This window comes from Platalea leucorodia (assembly GCF_965183815.1).
Source record: "Platalea leucorodia genome assembly, chromosome: 15".
NCBI classification, from domain to species: domain Eukaryota; kingdom Metazoa; phylum Chordata; class Aves; order Pelecaniformes; family Threskiornithidae; genus Platalea; species Platalea leucorodia.
The window spans coordinates 12,642,233-12,654,833 of NC_138837.1; the positions used below are offsets into that span (position 1 = coordinate 12,642,233).

Below are 12,601 nucleotides of genomic sequence, written 5' to 3' on the forward strand. Positions count from 1 at the left end.
AGGCCAAGTGCAAGGTCCTGCACCTGGGTCGGGGCAATCCCCAGTATCAATACAGGCTGGGGATGAAGGGATTGAGAGCAGCCCTGAGGAGAAGGACTTGGGGGTACTGGTGGATGAAAAGCTGGACATGAGCCGGCAATGTGCCCTTACAGCCCAGAAAGCCAAGTGTCTCCTGGGCTGCATCCCCCACAGTGTGGGCAGTGGGGCAAGGGAGGGGATTCTCCCCCTCTGCTCCGCTCTGGGGAGACCCCCTGGAGCCCTGCGTCCAGCTCGGGGGTCCTCAGCACGGGAAGGACATGGAGCTGTTGGAGTGGGGCCAGAGGAGGCCACGAAGATGCTCAGAGGCTGGAGCACCTCTGCTGTGAGGACAGGCTGAGAGCTGGGGGTGTTCAGCCTGGAGAGGAGGAGGCTGCGGGGAGACCTGATTGCGGCCTTTCAGTGCTTAAAGGGGGCTGATAAGAAAGATGGGGACAGACTTTTTAGCAGGGCCTGTACTGATAGGACAAGGGGTGATGGTTTTAAACTAAAAGAGGGGAGATTCAGACTCGATATAAGGAAGAACTTTTTTATGATGAAGGTGGTGAAGCACTGGCACAGGTTGCCCAGAGAGGTGGGAGATGCCCCATCCCTGGAGATATTCAAGGCCAGGTTGGATGGGGCTCTGAGCAACCTGATCTGGTGGAAGATGTCCCTGCCCATGGCAGGGGGGCTGGACTAGGTGACCTTTAAAGGTCCCTTCCAACTCAAACTATTCTATGATTCTGTGATTCTGTAATTCTGTCCTCCAGATGACAGAGAGCTGTGCTTACGCTGTAGGCTGGATTTTCTTTTTTTTTTTCCCTTTTCTTTTTATTCTTTTCCTGTCTTTGATGTTTTTAACCAAAAAAAGGGAAAAGGGATTTTGTATACTGAGCTGCTCAGACAAGAGGATGTGCAGCAAGCTGTCTGAAAGCCGACTGTCTCTTAAGAGGTGACCAAAGCATACTCACAGGCTCTGCTTAGAATAGTCCTTGCCTGCTGCCTCTTGTCATTAACACTGGATTAACCAGGAGAGTAATTAAACGCTGATACAGCTCATCTGCAATTGTGGTGGATTCTGCATCTTCCGACATCTTTGTCATGATTCAGTGTTCTCGAGTTCAACCACAACAACTTGAAATCAATGCTGTGTGTGAGGCTCAATGCCTGTCTAATGCAGGTCAGCCTGAATCATCATCCCTTGTGATGGCAGAGCACGTGGATGTTTTATTAAAAAAAAAAAAAAAAAGGAAAGAAAGAAAAAAAAGTGGTGGTTGCTAGAAGCATGCTGGCCTACAAAGCATCTCGCTTGCGGCTGTGGCTCAGCTGGGATATTTTTCTGTGTTTAAGAAGGAGATGTCAGGAGAGCCAAGCCTGACCTTCGCAGGGTTTGCTGAAGGGCTGGGTCCTGCAGTGGCCTTCGAGCTCCTTAGCTGCAGTTCTTGATGTGGGTGGGAGGCTGGATCTTTAACAAAGTCTTCTCCAGAATGTCGGTCGTTGGAAGCAAATAGGTCTTAAACTATACAAAAAGCCAAACATCTCAAACAGCAGTGCAAGAGCCCTGCTCCTTGGTTGTAGAGTTGTCATGTTCTTGGCTGCTATGATGCCCTTCTGTGCTGTGTCCCCAGTCTTGGTAGCCTTCCAGTGCATATGAGCTGGTGGGGGCAGAAAGAGAGGCACCACTGGGCTTTCACAGAGCACGGAGAGGACACTTGTTCACAGCTTCATCCTTTGATGATGGTGGTAACCATCTGCAGGTGTAACAGCTCTGTTTCCCCAGGAGAAGACCTTGCAGCGCATCCCTGCAAATTCAAATGCTCATTATTTCTCTGCAGCTTGGCATCCATGTGTTGCTCTGGTTTCTTATGTAGTTCACACAGTTCTCGCAGTGGTCTGGCGGTTTTACCTTCTGTTTCTTGCCAAAAATGGCCTACCACAATAAACCAGATGTGCTGAAATTCAGAGCTGTAGACGTGGTTCTGACCATCACCTGCAATAATTGATTTCCTTCGGGATGCCAGTTACAACCCCATGATGCCCAGGAGCAACGTAAGAGTTCTGTAAGCACCATCCCTAATAATCAGCTTCTACTGAAGTGAGTAGGCTGTTGTACTTGCAAAAAAATCTACTGCTGCAGAAATTTATCTCTGACCTAAAGAACACAAAAGTTCTCCTGTGAAACCACTCAAACCTAATGGAGATTTTATTGGTTTTAAAATGCGAAATACTGGAAGCTGTTTTCCCCTTGCATCTGAGCGAGGACCAAAGCGTTCAGGTCTCCTGAATATTTTTAAGCAGGTGTCTGAATGTTAAGCTTATGCAGCTTGCCAGCATTTCTTCTAGGTGGGCTGTAACCCAGTGTAAGCTGCGAAACTGAAGAGCCATTGAAGATGGGACAGAAGAACGGGCTGTGTGTTGAGAATTTGTAAAGTTTCTTCTCTTACCCGAGTAAGAGGAATTGCCTTGCTGTCCGTAGGCAGGAGTCTTGCAGTTGGCTCATGTGAGAACACCTTAGTGCGTTTCACGTGTGAAGCAGAGAGAGTTACGTTCGCAGAATCGCAGAATGGGTGAGGCTGGAAGGCAGCTCTGGAGGTCGTCTGCTCCAGCCTCCCGGCTCAACCAGGGCCACCCAGAGCCGGTTGCCCAGGACTACGTCCAGACAGCTTTTGAATATCCATGGATGGAGACTCCACAACCTCTCTGGCAACCTGTGCCAGTGCTCAGTCACCCTCACAGTGGAAGAAGTGTTTCCTGCTGTTCACAGGGAACCCCCTGTGTTTTGGTTTGTGCCCTTTGCCTCTTGTCCTGTCATTGGGCACCACTGAAAAGAGCCTGGCTTCATCTTCTTTGCACCCTTATTCAGGTATTTAAATACATTGCTAAGGTCTCCCCAAGCTTTCTCTTCTCTAGACTAAGCAGTCCCAGCTCTCATGTGAGAGAGCCTTTCCTCATGTGAGAGGTGCTCCCGTCCCTTAATCATCTTTGTTGCCCTTCACTGGACTCTCTCCAGTATACCCATGTCTCTCTTGTACTGAGGAGCACCCAGAACTGGACACAGCCCTCCAGGTGTGGCCTCACCAGTGCTGAGCAGAGGGGAAGGACTACCTCCCCTGACCTCCTGGCAATACTTTGCCTAATACAGCCCAGGATACCATTAGCCTTCTTTGCAGCAGGGACACATTGCTGATTTAAGTTCAGCTTGGTGTCCACCAGGACCCCCAGGCCCTCTTCTGCCAAGCTGCTTTCTAGCTGGGTGGCCCCCAGCAGGTATTGATGCTTGGGGTTGTTCCTCCCCAGGTGCAGGACCTGGCACTTCCCCTTGTTGAACTTCAGGAGGTTCCTGTCAGCCCGTTTCTCCAGCCTGACACGGTCCCTCTGGGTGGCGGCGTGACCCTCTGGCGCATCAGCCGCTCCTCCCAGTTTGGTGTCATCTGCAAACTCACTGAGGGTACACCCTGTCCCATCACCAAGATCTTGATGAAGATGATAAACAGGACTGGGCCCCGTATTGATCCCTGGGGCACACCGCTAGTTACTGGCCTCCAACTGGACTTTGTGCCTCGATCACCACCCTCTGAGCCCAGCCATTCAGCCAGTTTTCACTCCACCTCACTGTCTGCTCATCCAGCCAGTACATCAACAGCTTCCCTGGGAGGATCTTATGGGAGATAGTGTCAAAGACCTTATTGAAGTCCAGGTATCCACTGCTCTCCCCTCATCTGCCAGGCCAGTTATTGCATCATAGACTTTGATCAAGTTGGTCAAGCATGACTTACCCTTGGGAAATCCATGCACTCCTGATGACTTTCTTGTCATTCATGTGCCTGGAAATAGTTTGCAGGATTAGCTGCTCCATCACCTTCCCAGAGATCAAGGTGAGGCTGACTGGGCTGTAGTTCTCTCGGTCCTTCTTCTTGCCCTTCTTGAAGATTGGAGTGACATTTGCTTTCCTCTTCAGGAAATTGCCGTGCTCGGGCAATGTCTCTGTATTCCTTCCAGGCTACCTGTCCTTCCTTCCACCCTCTGTATGCTTCCTTTTTGTGTTTGAGTTTGTCCAGGAGCTCCTTGTTCATCCATGCAGGCCTCATAGAATTTTTGCCTGACTCCTTATACGTTGGGATGGACAGCTGTTGAGCTTGGAGGAGGTGATCCTTGAATATTAACCAACTTTCTTGGGCCCTTCTTCCCTCCAAGGCCTTATCTCACAGGGCTCTTCCAGGCAAATCTTTGAAGAGGCCAAAGTCTGCTCTCCTGAAGTCCAGCTTGCTTTTTACCCGCCCTGCCCTCAGGACCCTGAACTCCACCAAGGCTGCCTTTGACCGTCACCTTCCCAACAAGCCCCTCATTTTTTGTGGGCATGAGGTCCAGCAGAGCACCTCTCCTCGTTGGCTCCTCTGTCACTCGGAGGAGCAGGTTATCATCAGTGCACTCCAGGAACCTCCTGCATCGCTTACGTCCTTCTGTCTTGTCCCTCCAGCAGATATGGGGGTGGTTGAAGTCCATGAGGACCAGGGTCTGTGAACATGAGGCTGCTCCTCCTGTAGCAGGCACCCACTGTAGTGTCGCCTTTACCTGTCCACTCTTGAATCCTCACCCATAAGCTCTCAGGTGGCTCCTCATCCATCCCCAGGCAGAGCTCCATGCACTCAGCTGCTCTCTCACGTAGAGGGCAACTCCTTGGGGAAGAGGGGAAGGTCTTGTTCTCGTTGTTGGAAGCAGGATGTTATGGTCTGTAACTGGACTGCTTCCTCAGCTCGAGTGTGTTTGCTTCCATTTGTAAGACCTTGTTTGCTTTTCCTTTCTGAGCTTCAGAAAGAGGCCGTGGAGTCTGGTATCTCTCATCCATTTGGGTGATGTAGGGAATTCTTGATTTTTTTGCAATGATGTCATGTGAACTTCTTCCATTCTCTACTCCATAATGTCGCTAAACAATGGAGCAAGAGTTGACATGGAGCAGTAATATTAGAAAAGAAGCACTTTTTTTTTTTTTTCTGAAGCGTGCTAGCGGTGAGGAATGAGCTCATTCACGCCTGTGGAACAGGGCTGCTCTTGCCCAAAGATCAGACAGCTGCTGAGACTTTCAGCACTTACTGACGTCTCTTGGTGTTGCTATAGCTAAATCCCAGCACAGATCTACAGAGATTAATGGAGTCCTGGGTTTTGTTTAATGGCGTGTTATGGTTCTCTAACTTGCTATAAAGAGAACTCCCCAAATCAGTTTCTGTACCGGTTAATTAGGAAGGCAGTTCAATCTCCCAGGTTGCTGTTGCAGAACTTAATTTGCTGCTCTTTAGCCTGATGCCCTGAGCCAGCGTGTATGCGACCGTACCAGAGGAGCTAATCTGGCTCCAGACAGGCTCCCCTCGTCCCTCCTGCTGGGTCAGGCTGGCCTAGCTCCATGGCTGTAGGTGTCCGAAAGCGAGTTTATGCTGTACCTAACAGTATTCCTGTTCTGTCTTCTCAGCATCACTAGACATTTATCTTAAACGTTGATTAGATTTCCTCGTCCTTACATCTGAAGGGCTTTGAACTGCTTCTTTGCTTTTACGGCATCTGTTGTTTATAGAGTGGTACCCAGCCGCGCTAGACCAAGTGAGAGAAGCTGAGGACACTGTTTGGTTCACACCAGAAGACCCCCGTCTCCTGGAATATAGTTACGCAGGCTCATCCTGCGGCGTCTGATTCCCTCAGCCTATCTGCTTTATTAGAGTTTGGGTTTTTCCTCTTTCTCTAGCCCCAAAAACTGCCGTGGCAAGAGGATTCTGCTGGCTGCCCATGGGGCTGGTGGAACACAGTCGATCCAGGTTTGAGACTGTGCGCTCAGGTTGCAGCAGGATTCGTTTCATCACCAGCAGCCATTCTGTGTACGCGACGGAGGGCTGACTGAGGAAACCCCGACGTGCTCTTTGATCAGTAGCTCAGACGCAGGCCTCGGCGAGCGTAGTCATTTTTGGTGGGTACCTGCGCCTGCAAAGACGTTGGCTCAACACTAACGCAGGCTTGGCAGCGCGTCAAGTGCTGGAGAGAGTGGTGCAATGTGCTTGTTTTTGCATGCTCTGAATTCCTTCCAGCTGGAACCTCAGGACCACAAGCTGATACTAATTTTGCATTGTCAGACCTTGTTTATACCGCAGCAGTGATTTTCCTGATGCATATTCACTCCATTGCTTTGCTCTTAAGCTGTCGCTCAACGACTTGTGTGGAAGTTATAGATGGAGGCAGGGTATTCGCGGCAAAGGGAGATGACCCACTTTGTGCCGGTGCGTGTACACACGTGGATGTTCTCTTCGGACTGGGAATGCTTTAAAGGCTGCAGGTCTCGTATGGTGTGCAGTAGAAGGACAGTGGCAGTGGCAGCAATCTCTGAAGAGCCCCTGTGCTTAATAGAGCAGTGACGTGGTAAAGAAATGCAGTGTCACTAATTCAGAATAATACCCTGCCATTTTTAGGATGCAACTCCATTTTCTTTTCAGCGCATTTCAAGAGGAAACCCTGCCAGTGCTTCGCAGCCCTCAGAAATCGCTCACTTGTAATTCCTCCAGCCTCGGAGGCTGTTTTGGGCACCAGTTTTCTTCTCCTTTGTGTGGGATGGGCCGCGTGCCTCCTTTCTGGCTCTGCATGAGAGCAGCAGTGTTAATGATGAAGGGGCTCTTCAGCAGCCTCCCTCTGCTTAGCTGGGAGCTGCGCTGTGAGTCCTGAAAGCAGAGGGATCCACACCAAAAGCAGAAGGAGGGAGTGGACGTGAGCCCTGACCTCAAGCACTGGGTGTCACCACTCTGTGCTGCACCAGTTGTCCTAAGCCTGGTGTCCCGTATGGCACAAGTAACTCCGTGATCTGTTGGCAGAGGTATTAATTCTTTAAAACTAACTGGTAAACCAGTAGCTAGGCATAAGAAGAGCCAGAGTGAGTAGTACAATCAGCCAGACTGCGTTAGGGCCTCGGCATTTCCCATCCCATCAGCACACCATCCGCCACTGTCTCTTCCAGTGCTGGCCGTGTGCTAGTGACTGGGAACGCCACCTTCTTCCAGATGAAGAATTTTAGGGTTTTGTGTTTCTTTTTGTGCCTCTAAAATCTAATCTGTTCCAAGCTATAATCTTTTTTTTTTTTGTCTCTGCGTAAAAATGAAGGCTGGGTTTGTACAATCCGTATCAAGTCATTAAAAGGCCGGTGGCTATTGTGTGTGGTGGGTTATCAGGAAGGAGCTGGGTATCTGTTGCAGATAAAACAAATAGAATGAGGAAAGGTGATGCAAAGGCTCGTCAGCTGACACCAGGGAAAACAGCTATATTCCTGACACGAGCAAATCCTTCAGAAAGTATTAAAATTGTTGAGTCCTGGGGACATTCAGGCAAGAATCCTCGGCTGGTAATTTCAGCTGCAAAGCTCTCTATCGAGATGCCTCTGAACACATAACTGTGTTACATCCAGGGAGTCTGACAGACTCCTAGCCCTAAAAGTGTGTCCTTCGGTTAATTTAATTTGGGGAATGTTAAAGCATGGTTGTGGTGTCTGGGTAGCTGCCTGCTGCAGCGAGCACCTGAGAAATAGAAATAATTCCAGGAAGGTAATAGCTGCAAGTGAATTCCCATAGTAGCGGCAGTGTATGACCGGGTTTAATTACAGGATGTGGGGATTAAGGCAGGCGGCTCCCACGGTTTAATTGGCTGATCCCTGCATCTTGGACCGGAGATGTTCTGATAGAGCTGAAGCAGCAGGCTGCTCTGTAGCACTGAGCCTCACCTTTTCCAGCCACTTATTTTCGGCTTGAGCAGTAGCAGCCGCTGTGTGACACAGCCTTCTGTGGCCGGTTTTGTACGGGGCATGTGCCACCCCTGCACAGGGCCAGCAGCTGGGCACAGTGTGGCTGCCCCGGCCTGAGGGACATTGACCTTGAAGTCGGCTGGAAAAGCCAGGCGGGCGGCAGTCTGCTTTCGAGGGGAGGCCTGTCTGTCCTAGCACGTCCTGGGGGTGCTGCCTCTGATCATTATCTATTTTGCAGCGATGGAGAGGCGCCCGGGGGGAACCCCATGGTGGCAGGTTTCCAAGACGACCTGGATCTGGATGACAAAATCCCCAGCAGACCCGTGCCGGCAGCAGAACGGGTGCCCAGCAAGAACGTCACCCTCTCCAGCGAGGAGGAGGAAGAGGAAGAGGTGAAGGACTCTAAGGTTGTACTTATACCTGATGAAGACATTGACACGGAGCAGGGAAAAAAAAGGTACGAAGCACAGCCTGAAGTGTTGTGCGGGCAACCTTGGGCCTCTTCTTGGTCCTGCCACTGACTTCTGTGCAGCCTCTGGGAACTCCTGGTGCCTCTATCAGCCCGTTCCTTCAGCTGTAGGCTGGGGCTGTATTTACTTTAGGTGTGACTGCTTTATGCAGTGTTTTCTGCACCGCACCTAGGCAGCATGCCTTTGAGCACTGTGCTCCCGTGGTCGCTGGTACGTTTCTGGTTGGGAATGGCCCAGCCTTTTTCTCAAGTTTGAACAAGAAACTGTAACTGAGCGCCTGAACGTCTGGTCGTAGCGGTGTGAGGAGCACAGAGGAGTCGGGTCTTGTGGTGAGGGGAGCGGGAGTCGTTCACCACACCCCGTGCTGGAGAAGGATGAACTGGGTCGTGTTCTCCCCGTAGCACATCCTGTGGGTGATGCAGTCAGGTGTGGCCCGCTGGCGCAGGCACCTGTGCATCAGCATCCTCAGAGATGAGGACCGTCTTCAGCCTCTGAGCAGTACGTGTTCGAATACGCACGCCCCGCTAGGAGGGACTGCCTCTCCCCTCGAGATGCACACTGCAACCCTTGAGGCAGGCTCAGCTATTCCTTGGTCTTTGTGCTTTGCTTCACAGAGCAGGAGTGTGGACAGGCTCTGCCAATTTGTTTCTTTCTTCTCAGGTCTTCCAGAAATTCTCTGAAACCACAGAGTGAAGCAATTTTGACCAAAGCAACTGACCCGAAGCCTCCTGACAGTTTACCTCCGCGTTCTGGATCCGAAAGAAACGGCAGCAGCAAGCTCAGCGCTAGCCTGCCAGCTGCTGCTGCTGCTGCCACCCCAGCAGCAGCCCAGGCCCCAAAGACCACTTCCCAAAGCAAAGGACATGCTCTCAAGCAGAAAGTGGTCAAAGAGGAAAAGCCTGAGGAGTCTGACAGTGATCAAGAGGGACCAATAGCTACTCAGATGCTCTCATTTGTTATGGATGACCCAGACTTCGAAAGTGAGGATTCTGACAGCCAGAAGAAGAAAATGGTAAATAACATGGGTGAATCACTGTGTGCTGCTGCGAAGCTGAGCTGGGAGTGTTGAGGCATCTCACTGAGCAGAGCTTTCCTCTGCTCTCCCATCTCTCGGTGGCAGTCGCAGCAAGTCAGGCACTAAGCAACCTGAAGAGATTGCTATAAGCGCAAATCCACTAATGCTCTGGTTGTTGAAGCCACACGGCAACAAGGTTTGTGCTTACGGGTTTTAATGTGCTGTTTATTCTCATTAAGTCCAGAGCACGGTCAGTCCAGTGGTGTGGAAGGTATGAAATACAAATCTAATGTTTTTTCACCCAAAGTTTAATATGTAGAAGTGTGTGCATGCCAGAGAGAGAGAACAAGTGAGCTCCCTACGGTCAATCCAGCAATCAAAAGGCCATAACAAAATTTGCTTGGCAAAGCTCCTTACGGAAGTAGGAAAATCTGCCTGAGAAGGACTTTCCAGTGTAGCCAGGTTAGCTGTAGTGTCCCTGTGACGCTGCACGCCTGGGCAGCTGCTCGGTGCTGCCTGCGGGTGTCTGCTCGTACCCCGGTGCAGCAGGAGTCCCCTCTGCACCTCTCGTGGATTAAAGATGGAAGAAACACAAGCGTCTTCCTCAGGCTGGTGGGAACGTGCTGCCGCAGCTCTAGCTATCCCCCATTTCGGTGATCTGCGCTCGCAGCCAGCAGAGCAATCTCTAGAAACCGCTAACCGTGCTTTGGGATGGGCAGTTGCTGTTCAGGGCTGCTCCTGGTGTCTGGGCTAGCTGGTGTTCAGGAGCATTTTGTGTGTTTGCATCATTCCAGAATCCTGCAGAAAGGACAGTTGTCCCAGTTTCTTTGACCTTGCCTATGTGTTATGCTGTTTATTAAGGAATTTTCCATTCGTTTAGCAGTTTCAGTACCTGCTTGTCCTGGCACTTTAACATGAAAGGAAGAGTACTTCAGCAAGTTCACTTCTTTTAGCATGTGGCGATGAGAAAACGGGATTTGTGAGGCAGCTTGCCATTGCGACGGTGTCAGGGAGATGCCCCACAGCTTGCGAATGCTTTTCAAGCTCCAGGTTTACCAGTCAGGCAAAGCAGTAAAACCACCACCAGCAGCAAGGGGGGGTGGCGTTGCCTAGGTCAGCAGCAGAGCAGGGCTGTGTTTGGTCAGCATGGAGGATACGAAGACAGGGTGGTTAATGAATTCTGAAGAGGATCAGTTGGCAGGTATCAGAAGATCATTAAACTTCATTTCCATTCCCATCATGCAGAGAGAGAGGATTTTTGGGTGGTATCCAGTCTCTGCAGCATCCTGGTTTTTAGCCCACATTGAAGGGGCAAATTTTGCCCTGGGAGCACATTCCCTTTTGACTCGATGAAGGGAGTTGTTCTGCAAACACTGACCGCTTCCTCGGCCCTGCTGCGTGTTGCTTCTGGTATGCGAGACCCCGCAGAGCGACACAGGGAAAAGGTTTTGTCTGTCAGGTCTGGAGGTTTTCAGCCTATTAGATTTGTTTTTCCCCAAAACAGGGGTGCCTCTCTAGGGCAGTTAGAGGCTGATGCTGTTGAGCTAACACAGTCAAAGTTCTCATTTAATCCCTTTATGTCAGGAATTTGATTTTGGTAGGACGAATGTTAAGTTACCAGAGCACACTTTCAGTACCAAGGCTACCGAGACATTTACTGAGGCAAGAAATAGATAGAGCTTATAAAATCAAGGGCATTGATTTCCAGGCAATCACAGCTCAGTTCAGCTACCATTGCCTTCCCTCCTCCCCACCTGCTGACATGTGATGTCTTTCTGTACAAAATACTTAAGAGATTTTGGTTGAAAGATTTTTTTTCTGTGTTGTCTGCCTTTTCTTGTCTCTAGGATGAATTCCCGGTCCGGGAAGATCTCTCTGAAATATCTGATGACGATACCTCGTTGGCAAAGCCACCCCAGCCTGTGAAATCAACAGTCCACTCCTTTAAACTGAAAAATGACTCCGATCTCTTTGGTTTGGGTTTGGAAGAAACCGGTCCCAAGGAGAGCAGTGAGGAAGGTAAAGGTCACACTTTATTTCCACTCTTGCTGATTTTGTTTGTCAGGCATCTGTTTTTTCCAAAATGGTTCCAGGGTGTAAGCAAACCAATTTGCACTAAATAAAATACCGTGTAACTTCATGCAGTGCCCTGTGTGAGTCTTTAATGTGGTTTAACACGGCATAAATAACTTTCTTTAAGTTTTTCCCCATGGGGAGGGGGGGAGCTGGGCTCGTCCATGGCATCAGCCGTGTATTATTTCTGGCCCAGCAGGAGCACATCTTTCACAAGCTGCTTCTGTAGAAGGCTCCTGCTTAGCCTTGCGTGCCTGGGAAGTGGGGCTCAGCATTGCAGTGTCCACCCCCTCAAGAATTTGGATCAATTTGAACAAAATGCTCTGACATACCCTGCCAATTTGCTCTTCTATTTTTGGGAAAGGTGGGGTGGGGTTCTGATCACAACCTAAGCATTCCTCAGGCTTTTTTTTTCCCCCCATCCCCTGAGGGAGCAAATCTTACTCGCACAAATAATTTCTGCTGTCTTGGCATTACTGCAAAGCAACTTCCTATAGATCTGCCCCTGATGTCACTGCGAAAGATGAGAAGTTAAAGATTTAAGGGTAGGAAAAGCTGGAAGCAGTGCCAGAGAGAGATCTTGGAATAGCTATTCCAAAAGTGTAAGCAAGGTGTCACAGGCTGCGACGGCTTCATCAGCTTGTTGCATTGAGTTGCTGAACAGCTCAGCCTGAAATAGCTAGAAGTTCATCTGCAGAGGCCCGGGTTAATAATTTAACTTTAGTTTAGCGTCTTTAATAAATCAACGTGGGCTCCTCTTATCTCCTCTTTCTGGGATAAATATAAAAACATATCTTCATAGTCAGCCAGTTGGAGCTTGACCAGCAATTGGATTTCTCCATGGCTGACTTGTGTTTACAGATCAACCAAGGAAAAGAACGTGTAGGTAAGATTGGCAGTCAAATAACACGTGTGAAACCCTCCCGTGAAACAGCCAAGTAGCTGCTCTCCTGTTCAAGGAGTTTCTGTGCAAAGGCAGTGGACGTTCAGCAGCCTAATTAGCAGCCAAGTCATCAATAACCTGGGACAAATGATTTGACAGTGATGGACTCTGGGACTCGTTTGATACCGTGAAAGTAGCCACCCCTGTAGAGCAGGACTGCAGCACTGGCACTTTGGCCTCATGGTGCTATAATTTCCATACGCAGTTGGAACAAGAGCGAGTGCTAGCCTGCTAGGGTGCTCCCATCTGCTGACAGTGTCCTGAATGCTTCTTCCATTACTGGCTCGACTCACAGAAGCACAAACCGTGCCTGGTGG

At 49.9% G+C, this 12,601-nt stretch overlaps 1 protein-coding gene across 1 annotated transcript in view; it reads left to right on the forward strand.

Annotated features, from left to right (window-relative positions):
- The window catches only part of RABL6 (RAB, member RAS oncogene family like 6), a 56,734-nt gene that overhangs the window by 40,833 nt on the left and 3,300 nt on the right, over window positions 1–12,601 (forward strand). The window contains exons 11-13 of the mRNA XM_082327596.1: window positions 8,022–8,240; window positions 8,914–9,265; window positions 11,116–11,287. Coding sequence (XP_082183722.1) covers window positions 8,022–8,240; window positions 8,914–9,265; window positions 11,116–11,287 — 743 coding nt within the window. The remainder of the gene's footprint in view (window positions 1–8,021; window positions 8,241–8,913; window positions 9,266–11,115; window positions 11,288–12,601) is intronic.